The sequence below is a fragment of the Lytechinus pictus genome, chromosome 18, assembly GCF_037042905.1.
Source record: "Lytechinus pictus isolate F3 Inbred chromosome 18, Lp3.0, whole genome shotgun sequence".
Classification (NCBI taxonomy): domain Eukaryota; kingdom Metazoa; phylum Echinodermata; class Echinoidea; order Temnopleuroida; family Toxopneustidae; genus Lytechinus; species Lytechinus pictus.
In genome coordinates, this window is record NC_087262.1 from 7,709,553 (window position 1) to 7,732,327 (window position 22,775).

The 22,775-nt window shown below is 37.2% G+C and overlaps 1 protein-coding gene across 1 annotated transcript; it reads left to right on the plus strand.

Annotated features, from left to right (window-relative positions):
* Positions 1-408: 408 nt before the first annotated feature.
* Positions 409-16,791, plus strand: LOC129282022 (S-phase kinase-associated protein 1-like). The gene is made up of 5 exons (XM_064112718.1): positions 409-505; positions 5,961-6,057; positions 7,494-7,708; positions 9,755-9,895; positions 12,352-16,791. The coding sequence occupies exons 2-5, from the start codon at positions 5,961-5,963 to the stop codon at positions 12,385-12,387; spliced, it is 489 nt and encodes a 162-aa protein (XP_063968788.1). The 5' UTR covers positions 409-505; the 3' UTR covers positions 12,388-16,791.
* Positions 16,792-22,775: the final 5,984 nt, after the last annotated feature.

A 22,775-nucleotide genomic window follows, 5' to 3' on the forward strand; every position in this document is an offset into this window, starting at 1 on the left:
AGATTGGAACTAACTCCGTGGTTGGTGGATAAAGATATGACTAACTTGTCCATGTGTTGAGAAACGGGCCCCTGCTATTAGAGAGATCTAATTTGAGCTTGGTCTTGATTGAATCCATCCATCAAATATCAATCTTAATCAGAGCTTGCTAGACAATGTCCATTTGCTGTGAGAATCTATGGAGAAAGCCTAATCCTTAATAGAATAGTTTACAATAATAAATGTTTTCAAAGACCTAATCATTTGTGTGATTTGTTATTCTGTTGACAAGTTTACAAAAGTGAGGTGGACAATTTTTTTTTTTTTAATTGAGCATATTATCATGGACCTATTCTCCCATAATTATGCAAGCCCCCACCGACAATTGACTTGGCGCCCGCCCTCTATCAACTGTTTTTTTTTATTTTTAATTATCGTGACGTCATCGTACGTAGATACAAGAATTTTCCGGAGACAGACGAAATTAAATTCAAAGACTGTCGTGCAGATTTTCCAGGAGTCGAAAGTAAGTAAATGTGCCTATGATTTAAAAAGCGACATGTCTATAACCATATTTTGATGTAAGCTTACTTCAAAAATCGCAGATAAAGCACTGATTGATATTCTTTTGAGGTGAGTTCTCCTCCCCGACAATTTTGTTTAAGTCCCATCCGTTGAAATGCATGAAGGGAAAGACGGGGAACACATCTTCGAAGACGAAGTTCGAGATCGAGTTCTGCTCGCCTTTGTTTAAATTAGGACTTAGGTCTAGATTGAAGTCTATCCATGAATTTCCTTAATATTCCACAAAAGCCTTATTTGATATTGTGTCTGAGAGTTCAAGGGTTAAAGGAGCCATTCCATTCCCACGATCTGAAATTGAATTTAAATTAAAGTGAAACCCTCAATTTCCATGGCATGCTGAATCACTCTAGAGTCTAGGCAACACCGCAATACTTACCCGTGTTAATAAACTGGGACTCCACTCACGCGCATTTGGGCCGCCCTAGTTAGCCTTAGATCTAAAGTTTATTATCTAGAAATTGTTAAACTATACTGATAAAATATATTTCATTAAATAGCTTGATACTGTTTGATCGGTACTCACCGGTTCCTTTGGCTTTGTTGCATTTTCAGCCCAATTCTCACAATTCTTGGGAAATATTCGCGACAAATTTTGTCGCCATAGACAGCTACATGTCCATCTTTATTTATAAATGGAGCGCCCTTTACGATAGTTTTTAATGCCGCGGAGAAATCGTTAGGCATTTTGGCCTGTGTTCAAGGCGTAGCTGTTCTATTTTTTTTTTATAGGTATGAGATCGAAATCACAGCGAGTATTTACACTCTTCCATAATGATTCCAAAAGGGAGGCGCAACACCCCCCACCCACATGGGCGCAAATTCCAGGGGGACATGTCCCCCTCACCTAGAATAGTAGGGGGGCACATTATGAAATGTCATCCCCCTACTATTTTTTGTCTTTTCATTCAAAATCGAAATAAAATATGTATATCAAATTTAAAAATCACGCTCTAAAACTGTGTTCTTTATTAAAAAGTTGTCCTTCATATTCATTTTCGCAAAAGAATATCAAGTTTTCAATTAATTGTCTATAGTTATCCTGTTTATGATAAAAATACTTAGAAATTGGGTTACATGTAGGTTAGGGTTATCAAATTATCGGGGCAGAAAATATATTTTTTCAGTTCGCGCGTCGAGCTGGCATTAGTGATCAGTGAGATTATGTTTTTAATGACATTCATTCTATTCACAGCAATATATTATTAAACATAGCCGCATGAATTATAGATAGGTCTATAGTTATCAGGTGAATAATTTACCGCTACACACTGATCATGCGGATACTGTTTTGTAAAGGGGAATTTCACCTTGATAAAAAGATTGTGAAAATATAGGCCAAAGAAAAATAATTTCAAAACATCGGTGAAGGTGTTATTAAAAAAAAATGGAGTTAGTAGAATTTCGAATGCTTGATTTGTGACGTCATAAACGAGCAGTTGCTAAATATTCTATGTAATATAAAATGCCAAAATTTCCCATTTTTAATGGTCCGTAATGACCCACTTTTTTCTTTTTGGAGAGAGTATGAAGTTATCTATTGATATACTGAATGTACAATAAAAGTCATTATCACGTATTTCTTGACATTTCATTTACTTTTTACCATAATTATATCCGATATAGCTGCTCGCAAAGGCCTACGCCGTCACAAATAATTATTTAAAAAATCTCACCTTTAATTTTTTTTTGGTGGGGGATGGATTTTTCCTGAACGCATACCAATTTTTCAAATTATTTTTTCTGCTATTTTCATAATTAACTTTAAATAAATTCACCTATGCACTACTTAATTTTTTCAAAGACAAAATAACAAAATTACATCTAGTCTTCATCATCACCATCATCACCAACTTCATTCTCATCATCATCACCTCTACCACCATCATTATCATCATCATCATCATCATCATCATCATCACCGCCACCATCACCACCACCATCATCATCACCAAGATAATTTTCATCATCATCTTTCTTTTTTTTTTCTTTTTTTTCCCCTTCCCTTCTTCTTTTTTTCCTTCCTATTTTCCTCCCTTTTTAGAGGGGCACACCACCAAATAAATATGTTTGTTGTTGTTGTATATAAGTTGGCGGGTGCCTCATGAAATGAAATAAAAGAGAAAATAAGGAAATGGAAAAAGTAAGAAGAAGGATAAGAAGAAAAAAAGAAAGCCAAACAAACAAGACAAAATAATATCAAAATTTTGTAATAAAATCAGTCAGTTGAATAATTATGTTTTCAATGAAATGTGACATAAAAGAATTGAAACAAGTAAAAAGGGCTACATCATAGTCAAAAGAAATAGAGGGAAGCTCCGAGACAATAAAAAGTGTTAAAAAAATCAGAAAAGACTTTGAAACACTCTGAACACGAGTATAATAAAAAAAAAAATTGGGAATAAGCGAGGACAAGTAGCTGAGGGACCCCCCCCTCTCTCTCTAGTTATTTAATCAAACTCGCATATACAAGAGAAGAAATTCTTACTAATCAAAATATTGCGAGCAAAAAGCACGAGCTGACATTTTTTTAAATATTCAAAACTGATAGAGAGACACATTTTGAACAATTCATGAAACATAATAATCATTCATTATAGCTACCAATCGGATTGCGACAAGATCTGAGAATTAGAAATTCATTAAAAGCATAAAATTGTATAACATTGAAATAAGACGGGCGCAACGTATGAGCTAAAGCTTTATATACCAATTAAAAATTTGGACATTTTTAGCGCTTTCGGTAGTCATGAAAAAGATTCATATTTCATGAAAGCTCAAATCCCGAGGAGGAATATTTTTTATTAATTGACTTAAAAAAGGCTGTTCTAATTAAGCCCCATTTAATATTTGATTACAAGTCTCGTTAAACAGTAAAAGAGGAAAAAATAAAGCATATTGTGTTCCTCAATTCTCTTTCTCTTTAACCCTATTTTTTTTTTTTTTTTTTTGGGGGGGAGGTATTTTGGTTAAAAAAAAAGAGAAAAAACGATAATTGCTGGCTAGTGGGTGTATAGTGGTAGGGACACCACTGTTATTGCCTTATTGGTTGTTCCGCTGAACTGCGTTGGAGCCGTTGGTTGGCTCCACTCCACTTGGTCTTAGGTAAGATATTTTTGAATTTGATATATGTTTTTGTAAATTTTTTTATTTGGATGTAGGCCTAATCTAAAAAAATTCTAATTTCTTTTAGACCTTTAGTTTTAGGTCTATTTACTTAGGTCTATGTGACATTTTATGAATGGCAGTGAGTCCAAACTTCACGTGTGCCTATACTTCGCGGAAGGTCATTATCTCAAAAACTTGCCAATATCCTTAAAATCTGACATCATCAGCGTGAAAAGCGACCTAAAATTGCCATTTGGCCTTAGGCGTAAGTTTAACTTTCTTCAGGATGAGTTCAGTATTCACGAAAATATTGACAAAAGATCGGCAAATTTGTCACCTGTTAGTGTTACTGTTAGCGCCCGTTCCGAAGAAATCTGATATTCTCAACAAGAATTACGATATCATCATTTTGCAAGCAGATATCATCAAAAATGCGAGTTCAATGTGGTACTAACTGATTCTATAGCATTTTGTCATCAATCTGATATAAATATGTCACCTTTTAAGCTTTTTCTTTAAATCTCCTCAAATACTTTGGTCCGCGGAGTTAGGTCACACTTTTTTAGAACGGTTTTCCAGCACAGCGCACATTCGTCGATCGGAATCGAATTTTGAGATCGCGATACTGGCGAAACCCCTTGACCTAGATTTTTGTCAATGATTTTATGGTTTGCAATCTTGCCGTCAATTTGGTAACTATTTCTTGAATTGGTTTTGCATAAATTGTGAATATTTTGTGAACAAAATTAAGCCTGAAGAATATTTTTGAAAAGTCTGCGAAGTTTGGACACCCCATCATACAAAAAAACGATCCGACGAAAGCTGGGTTTCCACTGAATGTTTGATCTAACGTTACTGCCAATACGTTGTCTTTACGTATGGGCCAACAACACTTTGAACAGTCTATGTCTTGGTGAGTGGAGCCAACGCAGTTCAGCCCAGAAGGCAACCATAGGCTGCCACAGGTTACAAATACTAACATGGGTACCTTTGATATTGGGGTACCAAAAACACCAAAAATTGAAGAAGAAAAAAGAAGAAATCTTGCACCCACCTTATTGAGGGTCTAACCGACTGCAGAATCCTGACATCGAGGCAGTAGCCACTAGCCAGACCGCCCAAAAAAGGGGAAAAAAGGTCGCGTTCGTTCACCTGCTTTCGAAATTGCAAACACAGCTGGCCGATCGATATACAGAGGGCGCATGCGCCATCGGTATATTGATCGGCCAGTTTGCATGTTCACGACGCAAGAGATAAATGCATAGACTTAGTGCAAGGTTATGTAAACAAGGTCTGGAAAAAAACCATTGCTCTCTCGTCAATGGTAACATTAAACTTCTAAAAGTATGATTATCATTCCGCATGTTTTGACTAAATGATTATCGAAAATCTGACATTTCTTCGCAAAATACTAGATTAATTTTGTTTAAAGTGGGCCAAAAGTCAACTCTCAGCTCTAATAGGATTTTTTTCATGATGCAGACCAACGAGGTGTGGAGTAATTTACCCAAAGTGCTTTATACTGGTATGCATAATTGGACCAAAACAAAAATACAGTTGTTTCATATAAGTTATTATTTGTTGTGCAAATGTTGCATATTGGTGTCATAAAAAAAATTTATAGAAAAAATATTGTAAATAGGAATTATTTACCTAAATGTACTACCAGAATCTTGTTTTTTTCCCATGGATACAATGTACATGTACATGCATGTCGGACGCACTTGCCAAATATCAGACACATCAAGCTGTACGCTGTGATCGATTTTGGCAATTGAAATTAAATTGCATTCTTAACCCCAAAATAATTGCTAGATTGCTATTTCTGCTGTGAAAATGCTGATATAAGAATAAATAATTTTGATACAGGAATCAGTAAAACACCCCAAGAGCCTCTTTCATCTCTACATGTAAGTTACGTTGGATGTGTTTGCTTAGCTGCATGTGCGTCTGCTCTGAAAAACAAGCACGTGTATGCATAATACAGCACACATTTCCCATTTACCTGGCAGGACCCTTTACTTGTGGAGAGGGAATTGAAGTACAGTGTAATTCTTTGTCGATATTTGGAACCGCACGGTATTCAGACACTTGAGCTAATTGATTGTAACTTTTATATCTCCCTGATGCACTATTTTACAATTGACTTTATCTTCTTTGTTTATACAGGCCTATTCCTTTATTCTGTTGTGATTGTTATGTTTGGTACCCTAAATGTAAAGGGGGAACTCTATATTGATTGTTTTTGTACTCTTCTTTCAAAATAACTAAGTTGTATTTTTCTTTTTTAGATGCCAAACATCAAGTTAGCGAGTTCTGATGGGGAGGTGTTCGAGGTGGAAGTAGAAGTTGCCAGGCAATCAGTTATCATCAAAACAATGCTTGAAGGTGAGTGTTTTTCTGCATTTTATAATTCTAGCAGGTTGCATCCTTATATGTATATTCCCACTATGATTGAAGAGTTGAGGGTTCGACTTCAAACTTCGCTCATGGGAGGGATGATCATGTGATTAGATATTGGGGTCATACGGTCACAGAGGTCAGTACATGAACATTCAAATATTCTGTTCTTGCGATTACTTAGCCGGTTAAGGGTTAAACTTCAAACTTGTTTCATGTACATGCATATGTGAGTGGCAATGATCTGTTTAGATTAGGGGGGGGGGGGGGGGGTCTCAAGGTCCAAGGTCACAGAAATCAGTTGAAATTGTAAAAATGTTTGGTATGAAATAAATTCTTGTCCTGGCACTTGCAGAGGCTTATATTTCAACTGTGCAATCGAAACTGTGTATCTGCATGTAGTAAATTTAAAAAAATTATTTTTAAATCAACATGCATTATACTTTCTATTATCAACAAAACAAGGTACGGTACTGAGAAGAAAAATTAGTAATATTGGAAATGAGAAATTCACTTAACACACAAGTCTAGTAATTACATGTACATGTATGTGGATCCTTACCTATCTGGGCGGCTAGTGACGAAATTTGTCGAAGTTGGTCACTAGCCGCCGCGCATATTTTTTTACCGTGCCGCTCAGTGACTTTTTACTGCGCCTGGGTACGCGGTTCCGAAGCTATGCAACATTTTGTAAGTGCATGTCAGACCCCAATTTGCTCAAAAACATGATTCTGTGTACAAAGTCAATGTAAATCGTGTTTTCGACCAAATAATGTGTGATTATTTTTACTTTTGTTGGTTCAAATGGATTTATTTTGTGCTATTTATGATCGCAAAAGAGTCGCTGACAAAGTTCATTGAAAAAATAATAGAAAATAAAGGTTTGAAAAATCAAAGAGATACATAAGAATTAAAAACCAACAAAATAAATGGGAAATTGATTATGTTTTGGCAATGTTTTTGTAGATATTTTTTAGAAATGTAATCATTGATATTTTCAACAAAAATTAGCATTCTACTAGCTTCATAAAGTGAGTTAGAGGCAAAAAAAAACAACAAAAACTTATTCATTACAAATCTGATGCACTTTTTTGCATAATCAATTAATAAAAAAAATATAAACAATTTTGTGAAAAATTCACTATACAGTCTTGTAGTTTATATACGGCTCTACGAGCGGGCAAATTTGCGGCGATCGTGCAATCAGCAGCTGTATACCCTGGTCTGAAATAGCCCAGTTAGGGAAAATGGAAGGAAAAAAGGGGAGGAAAAACCAATATCAACCAGTTCCCAACACCTGAGGGTAATTATGAGAAACCGATTTGACTTTCTTTTTTCCAGTAATTTGTAAAAAAAAATTTATTCTTAACTTAATGAACGGTTTTATGGAAGAGCCCCCTTAATCAATTACATGTATATTCTAGACCTTGGCATGGATGAGGAGGACGACGATGCCATCCCTCTACCAAACGTCAACGGCACCATCCTCAAGAAGGTGCTGGAGTGGTGCCACTTCCACAGGAACGACCCCCCTCCACCAGAAGACGATGAAAACAGGGAGAAGAGGACCGATGATATCTGTGCCCATGACCAAGATTTCCTCAAGGTCGACCAGGGGACCCTCTTTGAGCTTATTCTAGTGAGTATCCTAATTGGTAGAGAGCAAAGGGTGCACGATTTCATCGAGAATATTTACGTATCGAAAGTAGCATGGATTTTTGTTGGTAAACAGGTCTTTTTGTTTCAGGCAATAACAATTATCATGCCCACATGTGCTTATCCAGGGCTGCCAAGAGTCCCTGATTGTCAGGGAGACTCCCTGAAAATTGACTGTTTTTTTTTAGTGAAAACCTGCAGATTTTCAACATCTCCCTGGTTCTCACATTGATTTCTTTCTGTGGATTATGTGTAATTGAGAAAGATCTCCTTTCTTCCTCAGTAAATTCTCCCTGAAATTTGAATATCAAAGTTTGCAGCTCTGCTTGTCTGTAAAGTTGGCCTGTAGGCAGTTACATGTACATGTATTAACCCTTTGAACTCTGAAGTCGGTGGATTCACAATGCGGTGCGGTTGCAGCAGACAGGCCGAAATCTGCAAAGCCTCATGGGAAAAAGTCGACATCTGTTGCGCGCTAGATCTAAAGTGCATGCATGCGATTATTCAGAGCTGGCCAACGCAGCTTGACCGAACATGCTGTTTACTAGGGTCCTAGTGGTAGGGGATAAATTTGCCCGCATATTTATTTCTGTGTGAAATTGAGACCACTTTTTGTGATTTCCTGCCATATGGTTTTCATTTTGAAGCATCATGGTAACTTTACAGTAAACTAGCAATGTGCGCTGCCGTGCCTGTGGACAATGTCGATGGCGAAGTGTGACAATTTGGCCTGTTTGCTGCAACCGATAGATGGAGCACTATATTGTGAATCCACCAAATTCTTTGGACAGTTGTGACCCTCTCCCTGCATTATTTGCAGATATCAAGCATACAGGTATCGGCAAATGTAGAAATACATGCCATTTGAAATAAATGATCTCCTATTCTCATGGTTCGAGCCCAAGCACCTTAATACTAGGCTGGTACCTGGCCTGGCCCAGCTGATGTTGTGTAGCTACCCATACTGACGATTATCTCAAATTTTATTTCAAGATCACTGCTTTGACGGAAGTAAAATTCCTTTTTAGCTTAAGCATAGTCTGTACATGTATACGACTCACAGTGTATTATTACACAAGTCTCCTTGGTAGGGTAGTATGTTTTGGCAATTTTTTACTAGCTAAAACCTTACAAATGAAAGCCATTTACAATGAAATTATAAACTAAAGTTATCGACTCATATCTCTAAGATTACGTCATTTTTAAAAGGTCACCTGACATCTAAAACCCTTGCTTTTCAAGTCAAATGACCTGAAGCTGGTATTCTTTATGCGCGCTCATGGTGAAGCCGGTTTTCCGGTTCAAAGGGTTAATGTATTTAGTTTTGAGCCCAGATGTAATCTCATTATTTCATCATAGATGTCATCATTTGATCAAAGATGTCATTATTTCACCATCTATAGATGTCATCTCATTATTTCATCATCTATAGAAACTATGTCATCAATTCATCATAGATGTCATTATGTCATCATAGATGTCATCATATCATCATAGATGTCATCATTTCATCATTTGTATTTCATAATTTATTATAGAACTTAAAGAGCGAACTTTAGAGAGTGAAGTTGGCTCAGTTGGTTAAGTGTCTGCCCGTTTAATCAAAGATTGTGGGTTCGAGTCCACCTTGAGCGTTATGACTGAAGCCAGTGCGTTCTGTGTAAATGTCTCTCCCCTGTTTCATAGATGCAGGTCATGTTACAGTGGAAAACACTCCGTCCCTCGGATCAGACGTTAAATGGAGGCCCCGTGTAGAGGAGAGTCACTACCTTTGCACGTTAAGAACCCACTGCACTATTCGAATAAGAGTAGGGGGAAACCCTGGTGTAGTGGTCCAACCAATTATATCAGGAGGAGAGACCTGCGGGTCACAGTTCTGTGTGCGCGCCCTTCTAGGCGACCCAGATTGGCTGGCTCCAAAAATGCGCCTTTGAATATCTTTGACAGATATATGGCGCTATACAAATGCTGTGCATCATCATCATCATCATTATAGAACTTACAGTGTGTCTTTCATTTTTACCTCCAGGCTGCTAATTACCTTGACATCAAAGGCCTACTAGACGGTACATGCAAGACGGTAGCGAACATGATCAAGGGTAAGACATCAGAAGAGATCAGGAAGACTTTCAATATCAAGAATGATTTCACGCCTGCAGAAGAAGAGCAAGTAAGTCACTCATTTTCCTGTTCACAATATTAATTCAAAGCGAGAGTAAACTGACCAACACTGCCTTTGACTTATAAATAGCTAGTCTTAATGCACAGTTTGAAATAGCTATGATTGATACAGAGAATGTATTAACCTCTTTTATTTGTATAGGGAACTTATAACGTTTTCAGGGGAAATGTACTTGTTTGGCCACTTAATATAGGGACAGTAATTTTCTGAGATCGCCGAAAACGGACGGAATTCACAGAATCAGCCTTTTGGAATGAAAAGTGGCTTTTCAAACGCAAAATCATGGAAAAGGTATTTTTCCTCAAAATTCACAGAATAGCAACAGAAATTACTCCCAAATCCTCAACGAAATACGAACTGGCCATAAACACAATCTCACTTTGCTACAACAATCATGACAATTCGCACATCGTGACTGCACTCAACGTCATCACAGATCGTACTGGAATTATATTCAGGTCCGCATAGTGACCGAACATCTCCCAATGAACGTAGAATAAAGGCAGAAACATGGCCATGTGTTGCTGCCCTCTGCATACGGTCATAATATCACGATCGCGGTACTTCTCAAATCCAAAATGGCAGATAGACGAAAGTCGTCTACTGCTTATAAAACGGTGTCCAAAAGAGTCCCAAAATTATTAATAAAATATCATTCACCCTAAAATAATGCTAATAATGTGAAAGGTGAGGATGTATTCATGTTAATTATGCTTCTTTAAACAGTTATTGTACTCGTATCTCTTCAATTACGATAGATTTTAATGCATTCATTGTTAGTACAGTGGCAGGTACAAAGTTTGACCAGCGCGAGCATTTTGACTACTCATGCATTGCGTTTTGGTTTCCTATGTAAACGGAATTGTCACTTTTTCATGTACACAAAGTCTACGGGGAAACCGAATTTCCGTTTTCAGACATGCTGAAACAGAATTTAAGATTTTCTGAAACGGAAAAGGCAATTTTCAGAAATGGAAAATCACTGTCCCTATTAATAACATAAATATTGCAGTAGAAGGTATTGAGTAGCGATTTACAGGCCATTCAGACTGTCCCCCGTCACCCGGGGGAAGGGGGAGAGAAATCTTATCTCTTTACGACCAGCCGTCCATACGTCCCCCGGCGTCCGGGAGATTGGCACCGGGGGATGAGTGGGCTAGGTCATTGGCATGGTTACGTAAGGCGTGCCCGCACATGATAACGTGGGAAATGCAATTACTTGCAGCTAGCCGAGTACTAGCACAATACTGAGCGGAAGCAATTCTCTTGACACCACATTTCGCGCATGCGCACTTATGATTAAAACAGGTGCGTGATCTCGGATTACGAGCCAAGGTCGCCCTTCCTTCGAAAAACCCGGGGGATAGAACCGGGAGACGGGGACAATCCTCCAGACCGTCCAGACTGTCGATTTTCCGGGGGATGTCCCGGGTGACGGGGGACAGTCTGAACAGGGGGAATGTGTGTTATCATCCATGTGGGCCTGTATCAAAAGATTTCACTGCTTTCTTTTGTTGCATTATGGGTCAACAACCTGGCCAGGGTCCCATTTCATAAAGACTTGTTATAATATATGAATGCACATTTCTATAACAAAATTACTATCGGCCAATCAGATTGAAGCATTTCAGTAGCTTTTAACTGTTATTGTAAATTTGTTATTGTAATAAGTTTTATGAAATTGATCCATACCAGGCTGCTGGTTCGTATTGAATTGACCAATGTGCATTGAAAAAGACTCTCTGAAACTCCTGTTGGGAATGCTTCTCAAGATATTGGAATCATGTTGCTGTATTGTCACAGTATTGCAGTATTTGGGTTGGAATGTATTTGAACAAAAGTTAGCCAGAATGATGGTATGTGATATTTCATTTACAAAAAGGCAGAAAGAAATTTTAGAAGGAAATTATTATTATTTTTTCAAAATGGTACGTGTAAGATGTGTACATGTACATGTATAACATTGCAAACAAAATTATATAAAGGCACATAACATTCTTGCAAAATAGGTTTCAAAAGGGACCAGTGCTGTTTTACAGATAAGTGGTACTAATAAAATTAAACTATGATCATTTCACTTGTTAAAATATTAAAGGAATTTTTTAAGTGTTCATAGTGGTAAGGGAATATCTGGCAAGTTAGGGAATTTGAAAAAATACAATGATTATTACATGTACATGTAGCTATCATAGCAAAAAGTTTTACGACTGAATGATGGAGATTTTGTGAGGTGGAACAGTCGATAAATCTCCCAAATATTTAGCCAACAGTCTGCGGCTTTCCTCTTTTTACTGTCATTCTAACAAGCGTTTTAATTTTACCTTTACTTTTTTTTCCTTTCATCCTCTCCCTACTCACCTTCTTATCTGTCCCCCACTCCTGTTTCTCTCTCCCCCCCCCCCGGTCTCTTTCTTTCCCCATTCTCTCTTCCTATCTCTCTGCAGGTGAGGAAAGAGAATAGCTGGTGTGAAGAGAAATAAAGCTACTTGTACTCGAGCACCACTTTGTTTTATATTTTATGCAGACTATGTTAATTGCACGATATTTGTAAGTATGTATGTAGGTCCCTGCTCTCACCATGTGGCCAGTTCTGTTCATTATATATATATGTATATCCAGCATGTACCCTTTAAGTAGGGGATTGGCTAGTTGTTATCCTTGGCTTACATATAAAATGTAAAGTCCGAGTAATTTGCTGCAATCGCTCTCCTTTCTGAATATGTTGTGTTTGCGATGGTTAGGGATGGGTTTGAGGCCGTGATTTCTGGCTCGGAGAGCTTCGAGTCATTGGGCCATTCAATAAAAGTTTTCCTGTCGATTTTGTACATGCGACTTGGGCCGAGACCAAGGCCAAGTCCGGCAAATGAGGCTCGAGGCCGGCCTTGGATCCATCCCTTATCTCATAATGGTACTTGCACCGGAAAATTAGTTCTGAAAAAAAATCTAAATTCTATCCAGTACCACGTGGACCCTGACGTACACGGCCCAACTTGGCAATTGATTGTTTAATTCATTTTGGTGTTTGTTATATTTATCAATGCAAGCATCAATATTAACGATCAATGCTATGATCAATTTCCATTCTTGTGTAATACTGGTCCAGAATACCCGTAGCATTTCCCATGGGAATACATTCCAATGTCAATGTTTCAAATAAAAAATATAAATCCAGATCTGGAAATTTTAACTTATTTTGATACCGATGGTATCAGGATTACAAAAGTAAATGGGCCTTTTACTTTCAATTAGAAATTTAATGCTTCAATCAGTAGCGACCCTAACAAGAGATGAGCAAGGAGCGAGATGGAATATTTGACGGATCTTAGTTCTCTATTCACGAACTTCATTTCAAAAGTTTTTGTGTCTATAATGTGTTACGATGAAAGAAATAAAGTGAATTTATCGTCCGACCAAATGAGTTCTTGCATGAACATGTTACAAATAAGGATTAGCTTACGTTGTCTATATGTATTTAGAAAAATGAATATATTGCCTCGGTAGGGAAAATTTAGATAATGGGTGATTTCAAGCTTGATTTTGGTGTTTGTGTTGAGAATATAAGTCAGGCTGCCTACCCTAGCACCAATGCTGAATGCCAGTTTACAAAAAGTGTACCAATCATATTATTGGTAACTCAAGACCTAATGACTTTTTTTCCAAGCACGAGCCTCACCTCAGGGTTGGTTTTATGACTGATTTAAACCTCGGCCTAATGCTAACACCAGTGACCAATACTGAACTTGAAATTAACACCAATGATGTTTGTCCAAGCACCACAAACATTTCAAGTTTGGTGCTATGAATGATATAAACCTCAGCCTTAGCCTAACACCAACACCAACCCTCAACACCAAACCTAAATTAAAACCACACAACTTAGGCTCAAGCACAAACCTCACTTCAAGTTTGATGCTATGACTGATGTAAACCTCAGCCCAACACCAACACCAGTGGTCAAAACAAACTGGAAATTAACACCTAATGGCTTCAGTCCAAACACCAGCCATAATTCAAGTTTGGTGCTATGACTGATGTGAACCTCAGCTACTGTAAACCTCAGCCTAACACAGACACCAATGATTAACACAAAACTCAAAATCACCCGTATTGTAATTTACTGTCACTGCTGTGTAAAAGGCTTTTTTTTTAAATACTGATTTATCTCTGAAGTGATGTGGCCATCATTCTTTGAACTTCTTGTATTGTTTTGGAGGCATGAATCCATGGGATGTTACACAAAGATCACTTGTGATTTAAAGTATCTTTTTTTTAATTTTAGTTACATGTACATGCTCTGCATTAGTTAGATCAGATGCGCTTTACCACATGATCATAATTGTAGCCTCTTGGCATGTAAACATTAAGATTATACTCAACTCCTTGTGAAACCGTCCCCAAGGAACATAATCATCATTATTATTTTACCCTCATTGACTGAAATTTCTCTGTATAGTTTAGATTAGTTATAGTTTAAGCCTGCCCTACAATCTCTATAGGGTTCTAAGTATACTGCCTATAATAGATTGATTGATGCAAATATCCAACCACTTTAATCTTACAAAGTCTAATCTTAAGAGCCAAAAATTATAAATGTAATCATATAATTACGGTACACTCTAAAAAGCTTGACCCATTCAAAGTTTTCAAACTTATTAAAACTTTGTATTTTTTGAACTGCAGAGTGTATGAAGAATTATCCTCACCCGTTTAATGAATATTCGAGGCTGGAATTAAATGCAGAGTTGCAATGTTTTGGGGAAAATTAACAAGTTTGCATCATAACATATCTTTTAGATCTACTATTTCTCTATCTATGATTAACGGAGATCCTTTATATAATAGTGACATTTTGTGTATTTTATTCGTGTACATGTATCTATTATGAGTATATGTCCAAAAAAAACTTATGTTCTCCTACAGCCATAGATGAATATATATATATATATCATTTCTTATATCTAATTTATTTTCTGTTTCATTAAAATAATAGTCTCAACCGCATGTTCCATTGCAGTTACTGGTACATTGTAAGTATTACACATGCAGTGTATGTTTATGTGGGATAGTTATTGATCTGGGGGTGTTTGATGAAGACTACGTGTAATGCAAATGAATTTTTGTTTTACTCTCTTGATGGTAGCATTTTGAAACTTGTTGATAAGACTTTGTACTTACTGTATACTAGCCTAGTACGAACATACAGGCATTTACCAAGTTACTTGTAACAGTTGCGTGATTGTTTCATGTGCTAATGTAATGGTGTTTTTGTTATCAAAAGCTTTAATGCACACGGCTTGCAGTTATGAGTATGTAGCAGTACACTTTTTTTAATCTAGTCTTGTCGCAGACTTTGATGCCTACACTGCTCGGCGCCGCCTTTTATCATCTACATGTAGTCTTGTCTGCAGACTTTAATCCCTCTGAACTACTGTCATGAAGGTCGAGCGTCGTAAAGACTATGATCGGAATTGATTGAAAAGATCAATCGCTTATTTGCCTACTTGTAGATATCTTGTTACTAGAAGATTGTAGTGTTCTCTTGCATGAAGCAGGCTCAATTCTTTTCAAATTTGCAATCAATTTCAAGACATATGATTGATTTTAAGTTCCTTACAATGCTCTTTGAAACACCCAGATTTTTCAACTATTTTGTCTCAGATTAGTACGACTTTTGTTTGGCAAGGACCTTTATCACTATTGCATGCCTTATTTTGCGCCATGTTTTTAACCTACATCAAATTGCACAGATCATTCTAAGGTCATATATTGTATATTTTACAACATTAATCTCAATGTGCATGAATCGTTTTGTATGAACTGTTCTTTTTTGTCTGGTTCGATTGACAACGTTGCTATTCCATCGAAGAGCTGAACAAAAGAAATCTTATGAAACGATACCATATTTTATTTCTGACCGATATGTTAAAACAGGATTGTTCACAATAACATGACTTTGCACACGAGAGGTGTTCTAGGATTCAAATGGAGTGTATTAGAGAGAATACTGTATATAAACAATGATTTTTGTGTGTAAAATCTTTAAAAAAAACAATTAACAAAAGAAATACTCCGTAGCTGTATAAGTTCATTATTTGGCCAAAACAGCCCAACATTCTGTTAATATTTTGAGAGGATTGGTGATGTATAAGTATAATTCAAATCAATTATCTATTATCAGTGTTGAGAGAGAAGCTAAATATCCCCTGGACCTGGTCTCACAAAGAGTTGTGTTTGATCCAATCAATCTCAACTATGGAAAGCAATTGATAACATCAAATGCATATGTCTATTGAAAGTGGTCATTGAATTATTATGAACATAAGTGCTTCAGAAGTTGTGTGAAGCAATCAAAATGTTCATTTTTGTTTACAAAGGGACAGTGAAGACATCAGAGAGAGAACCGGAATGTTCAGTTTTTTTTTTTTATTACAAAGGGGCAGTGAAATCACCAAGAGAAGAGAATTATGGCATCAATGGCTTTCCATAGAGAACATTGATTGGATTGATTGTAATACATGTCTAGTCACACCCCAAAACCTGGCTCCAAACTGACCAGTGGTATTTCATTGAAAATAATTTAATAGTTTTGATCAGCGTGGTGTCAAGTTTGGTTGGCGTGACTGCACAATAATGCTCTCAATCAGTTTAAGATGTATGTCGCCCTCTAGAGTCGAACATGTGTACAATGTCATGATGATGAAAAGACTGGATACATTGTTCAGCTATGAGATTTAGTGTACAAAGTCTAAAAGCTATCCCTTATATGAATTTAGCCATCCAATTTGAGGTGGATATATTAGCATGTAAATCGAATTTGAAGTGTTTCGTCTGTTTTAAAAATAAAGTGTTAATTTGTGATAAAATTACAACCCAGTGATTTTCAATTGCATTGTGATGGAAGTTGTCGTTCATAGGTTTGTTCTTTTGGTATAATTTTGTGCAAATGGAAGTAATATCTATAGAAGTAGATAAAGGGGGGTGCAGTAGCAACAACAGCAGCAAAACTAGTTGTAGTATATAGTAAACATATATGTTTTCATTTTACTGATGAGGCGAGGGGGAGGTGTGTCAGAATGAGAGAAAGGAGATGAAAAGTTGTGCATGTATGTGGAAAGAAACAGAAGCTGAAAGACAAAATATGTGAAGGAAAGAGAAAGAGATGACATTAGAAGATTATGGCGTATGCTGGAATATTTTGTTTCATGTAAAAATATGTTGACATAAATAATGTTTGCATGTGAGGGAGCAAAATGGCCAAGCAGAAAAATACATGCACTGACATGGCCAGTTGCAGAAAGATCAACTGCAAATCTGATAAATGCAGGTCTATTGAGAAGTGCGAATTCTGTTTAAATGATATTTAGTGAGAATTTTCTACAAAAATGTTTATATTCTTGCTAAATTACAGAGTATGGTCAAAGTAGGGTCAGCTCGGGGGGGGGGGGATGCCTTCCTGCCTTACTCGATGATTATATTGCATACCACATAATTATGTAAAATGCTCTCTTGCAAAATAGTAGGCTTATTTCGCTTGGTTGCTAAGTTTCCTCGTAGACCTACATGTCTACCTTCATTGAATTATTCCATCACCGTATTCTGAGGCTCCATCATTTTTCTGTAGGGCAGAGAAGGGAGACAACAGGGTTACATGGTCTAGACTTCCATACAAATAATGAATAATAATACATTTTAGGGTGCGGGTACGTCCTTATGGTGTTTCTTTTTTTGCTATATATTTTTCTATTTAAAAAAAGTAAATTCAGCCCCCCACCTTCCCTTCCATCCTTTTAACCATTTGAAACGTCATATAGGTTGGCGCAATGCCTTTTGTGGCGCCGTTGTAATTTCAAGAATGAAATAAATTGTAAGGCATCTGTAAGCCCAAAATAATTTACCGAGTTGTCGAATTTCCATCTCGTCTCTTGACGATTACATATGAATAGCGCCATCTATCATTTTTCAGTATATAGGGTATCGCCAAAACAAAAGACCCCTCTCTCCCTGTCTGTTTCTCTCTCCATTTCTTTTATTCCTAGTTATCTTTATCTCAACCATTTCTCTCTTTCAGACTTTCAAGAGTATATACTGCAATTAAATAATGTAATTACTAACATTCGCAATATTTTTTGCTTTCATTTCTTCTAATCTATATACACTGATAACTTCGCGGCTTGTCTTCTTATTCTTCTTTTATTGCTTCCTCTTCTTTCTTTCTTTCTTCCTTCCTTCTGACCAATCTCCTTCTTCAGGGAACGGGATTGTTGGGTTTATATGCAAGTAACAATAAAATTAGACATACACCGAGTATAATATAGACCTTTAAAAAGATTCATGAACACAGACTTGCTTTTCACTGTATTTTGTAAATTCGACTTCGAATTAATAACATGCACGACATCCCATCCCCATCTCATCCATTTCAACTGTTTTTCCAATGCCATGTTTTTTTTGGTCTTGTGTCATATATAATGAAAACATTGTAGAAAATACACTGATATATAGTCTTCGATAAGGCAAACTGTGTAATTACGACCCCCTTCATTGAAGGGCGATATCGTTTACGTTTATCGATCTGATATCGAGTGACGTATTGTCACGATTTTGCACATCAATATCGCTAAATCCCAATCGATTCAAGTCATTCCTTAAAAAAAGTTAACATAATACATAACCCCTCTATATACGGGCATCAGCACCACCCTTTGGCTTTCATCTAAGCCAAATTATTTTTACATTATTCTCGTTTTTTGTAAAAGCCCATGAATAATATATAACTTCCTTATTTTTACATTATCGATAAAATGAAAATTAAGGAATTCGGCAAAATATACGATTTTGGCTAACAATCTAACTCCATAGCTATACTTATAACGCTTTTATCAGTTTATTCGGATGAACTAAGGAATAATTCCACCGATTAGATTAATTGCTAAATAAACTAAAAGTCTGTCATAACAGTTTCGTTTTCGTTTCCTCCTTCTGAATATGTCAAGAGAGAAGTCTATCACTGGTGTATAGATGGGTGAGGGCAGGGGGGGGGGGGTACTGAACCCACCAGAATAAAATAAATAGATGAATAAATAAAAAATAAAAATCTTAGATTTAAAAAATGAAAAAGAAGAAAAAACGAATAAAGAAGAAGAGAAAACCATGGAATGTGATTACATTTTTTTAATATGTTGTCAAAACCTACCACAAAATTTATAGTCTTCCATTTTAAAAAGGTCAATAATTTCAAAAATTTTGCCCAATAATCAGAGCTTGGTCTCCTAAAAATGTTTGTCCCATTAAGCCCCTGAAGTCCATCAAAGTCGAGTTGAAACTTGCAATGATTTTCCGCCATCTTATCGATTTAAATATTGTTGCATACGGCTTCTAATAGAAACCCTCGTATCCACGAGACTCTAGTTATTTCTCTATTTGTTTGTCTTCTTTTGTCTACAGTAAGAGGCAGGCGCCAATCCCGCCTTACCTCGACACAAGAAAGTATTTTATTTCTCCTCATTATTGGAAGCCATTTATTTTGGAAGTCAAGACGCCAAGTATAATACCATTAGTCTGTCTCTGAGATCTAGCTTTTGTCATGCAATTTGTCTCCTCTCAATCAAAGTATATTGACAAAATTCCTTTTTCTTTTTGCCCACGTTTTTAAGCCTTTCTTTTATCTTCTTGAACTCAATTATCTCCTTTTATTTTGATAAATATCTCGATCTTCCTCAACTCCCGAAAGTCTCATTAAGTTTATTCCTCATTGTGAATCATGCACTTTGTTGAGAGCTCACCAAAATGTGAATTTTCTTTCGTGCTTAAGTAGGACCAGGGGTGGTGTCAGAGTATTATGAAGGGGGGGGGGGGGCGGTAGACAAGACAACCCAACATACCACGGAAGGTGGGGGGGGGGGGGGTTGGGGGGTTGAGGTCCCCCTTGAGTAGCACACACAAAAATAAAGTTCTTCATGCTCTTCTTAATACGAGAATATAATGTGCAATCGTCATGTTTTGAATAACACAATTATTATTTTTTGCTGCTTCTTACAGATCACCTTTTATCTTATTTTCTATCATATTCTCCATTATTTCATCATTTTTAATATATAATTGTGTATTGTGTTGTGAAAGTTCATCAATTCTTATTCATTTGATTGTTTTTTGTGAGTTATGGCGCCTGGTAAAAAGTAAGGGATAATGGTAACTTTCTACCGATGCTTCTACCATGTCAACGTCATGGTGACGAAACACATCCGTATATTTAAATATTATCTGTAACGCAGGGAACTCTTCAATCGGCACATATACCCTCCCCTCCCACTTGTCTCTTATTCGTATCCGTTATGGCATATACGTACATGGGGTCGACGACTAAATTGGATTAAGACCATTTTGTTGGGGTTCAATAACCCTGTTAGACCCAAATCTCACCTTAACAAATCCCTTCTGACCATCATCCTATTCGAAGAGATCGTAGCGGATCCGACTCGAGCTACCGGCCAAGTAAGACCGACTCATCGATTTGCGATTTGTCTTTTATGTTTCGATTCTCATCCTGTTTTGGAACGATTGCCCTAATATCTGGTTAAATAGCTGAGACATGTCACTCACCTTTTATATAGAGGTGAGAGCGCTCGAAAGTTCTTTTTTTTAATATTCTGTTTAGCGGACAGGAGGTAATTGCCGTGACGATTTGTTACAATCTAGCAATCTCACTCTGCCAAAATGTATCGGTTGTGAAAAATAAGATTTGCATGTCTACAGAAGCCACACCCACATGCCATGTCTTCGCATGATTTGCAACACCCCCCTCACTATACCTTATTGTATGAGGCTTTGACCCATTTCCTTTTCTCTTCCTCCTTCTTTGTGTGGATGAAAACGGTCAGTAGTGGAGAAGAAATAAAAGAAAAAAAATGATGAAGAAGACGATGAAGAAGAAAACGAAGGATGGGAAGGAGGAAAATGTGACTAATACCCCTTTCATATTGCGCTTTTCACCGGCGAACTTCACCGGCGAAGTTCGCCAGCGAAGGGGAAAGTGTCCAGTATGAAAGGTACACAGGAGAACTTCACCGGTGAAGTTCGCCGGCGAACTTCTCCACCTCTAGAGGTGGAGAACTTCGCCGGCGAAACTGTTTCACCGGCGAAGTTCGCCGGTGAAAAGGCCAGTATGAAAGCAAACCGGAGAACTTCTCCTCTTTAATGACGTCAGAGGTCAATTTTTTTCTCTCCCGAAGTCCCCTGTACCGAGATTCCGCGCGCGATAGTTGCAAACCATAGAGATTAGTATACATCTCTATGTTGCAAGCTCAACTGAATGCTATGGCCAAGTAGATACCCTCGAACATAATTTTTTTTTTACTAACAATATTTAGTAAAAAGCACTTTTTACATGTATAAAATGCGCTAAAATATAAAAACAAGGTGATATTGTTTGTTTTTATCGTAATACTTCCAAAATATGTTGTAATTAATTTTTTAATACCTTTTTGTAATAGGTAAGAAGTAATGTTCACAATTTTCTTTCGTTTGTTCTGCAATCGCCCGTTGACTTTCGCCGGGGAAGAAATGTCAGTGCGAAAGGGTACATTTTTTTCTTCGCCGGGGAAGTGAGGAATGCGAGGCGGAGAAGTTCGCCGGCGAAGTTCGCCGGTAAAAAATGAAGAGGGCAGTATGAAAGGGGTATAAGAACATGAAGAATGAGAACAAAAATTATACTATTTTAAAGTAAATGCACGATAATGATGATGGTGATGATGATGATGGTGATGATGATGGTGATGATGATGATGGTGATGATGATGATGGTGGTGATGATGATAATGATGACGATGATGAAGATGGTGATGATAATGATTATGGTGGTGGTGGTGGTGACGACGACGATGATGATAATGAAGAAGAAGGAGAAGGGCGGCGAAGAATGATGATGAGAAGAAGAAATATGGAGGAGTAGACGGATGGAGAGGAGGAGGAGGAGAAGAATAAAAAGGACAAGACTAAAATCTGGCCATGGACACCAGTGCTCTACCCCCTCCCCCTCTCCGGCGGATCATCCTGCCCCTACGCTAATACCTTGTCACGCCCGCTGAGACAGCTTTGTGAGGGGGTTGTGATTTTTTTGTGGTAAGATTCCTATAAATATTCCGTCTCAAGCTGATCCGATCAAAATGCTGGGGTAAAAAGATATCATTTACAGAGTCAAACACTTAAGCGGATTCTTGAAAACTGTCAAAATACCGCTAACAATCCGGCGCTGGTCAATTTATACCTTGTTTCATAAAGGGGGTTCTTCACAAGCATATTTTGTGAACATCTTGAAAGATGCCAAATGAGTTCTACCCAATTTCTGCAGGGCCCCGTTGCATAAAAGTTGTTATCATGATAACTTTACCATCCAATGGTAACTACCATGGTAACAACGCTCGACAACCAATCAAAATCAAGGATTCCACGCAAGTTACCAACGGATGCATCGGGGTCCAGGTGTTTATTTGGCAAATATTTTTGGGGAAGAAATGCAGGGAGGAAGGGGGAGGCTTTGCTGAATCAGGTGAAAGATCTCTTTAGGTTGGGTTCATAAGACAAGTGGCTAATATGACAAACTCCGAATTTGTAAACAGAAAACAAGAAAAGTATACACCCCTCCTGTTTCGGTGGACTACCATTTAAAAGCTAAACTTTATATTATTATGTTGAATGGGTACTAATGTTTTGTCAAAGTACTTTAACCTGTTTTATTGATGAATGCGACGGTGTCCTCGAAATTCCAGGAAGATTATACATTCATTGTGCTCTCCACAATTTTCCGGAAGACGTTGTGTCATTCATGGCGACTAATATGGATGCAGGAGAACAATGATGCAGGGTTATGAAT

Coding starts and splice junctions, on each gene's coding strand:
- LOC129282022 (XM_064112718.1), top strand. CDS start 5,961: ATGCCAAACATCAAGTTAGCGAGTTCTGATGGGGAGGTGTTCGAGGTG. Junction 7,709..9,754: donor CCCTCTTTGAGCTTATTCTA/GTGAGTATCCTA, acceptor TTTTACCTCCAG/GCTGCTAATTACCTTGACAT. Junction 9,896..12,351: donor CGCCTGCAGAAGAAGAGCAA/GTAAGTCACTCA, acceptor ATCTCTCTGCAG/GTGAGGAAAGAGAATAGCTG.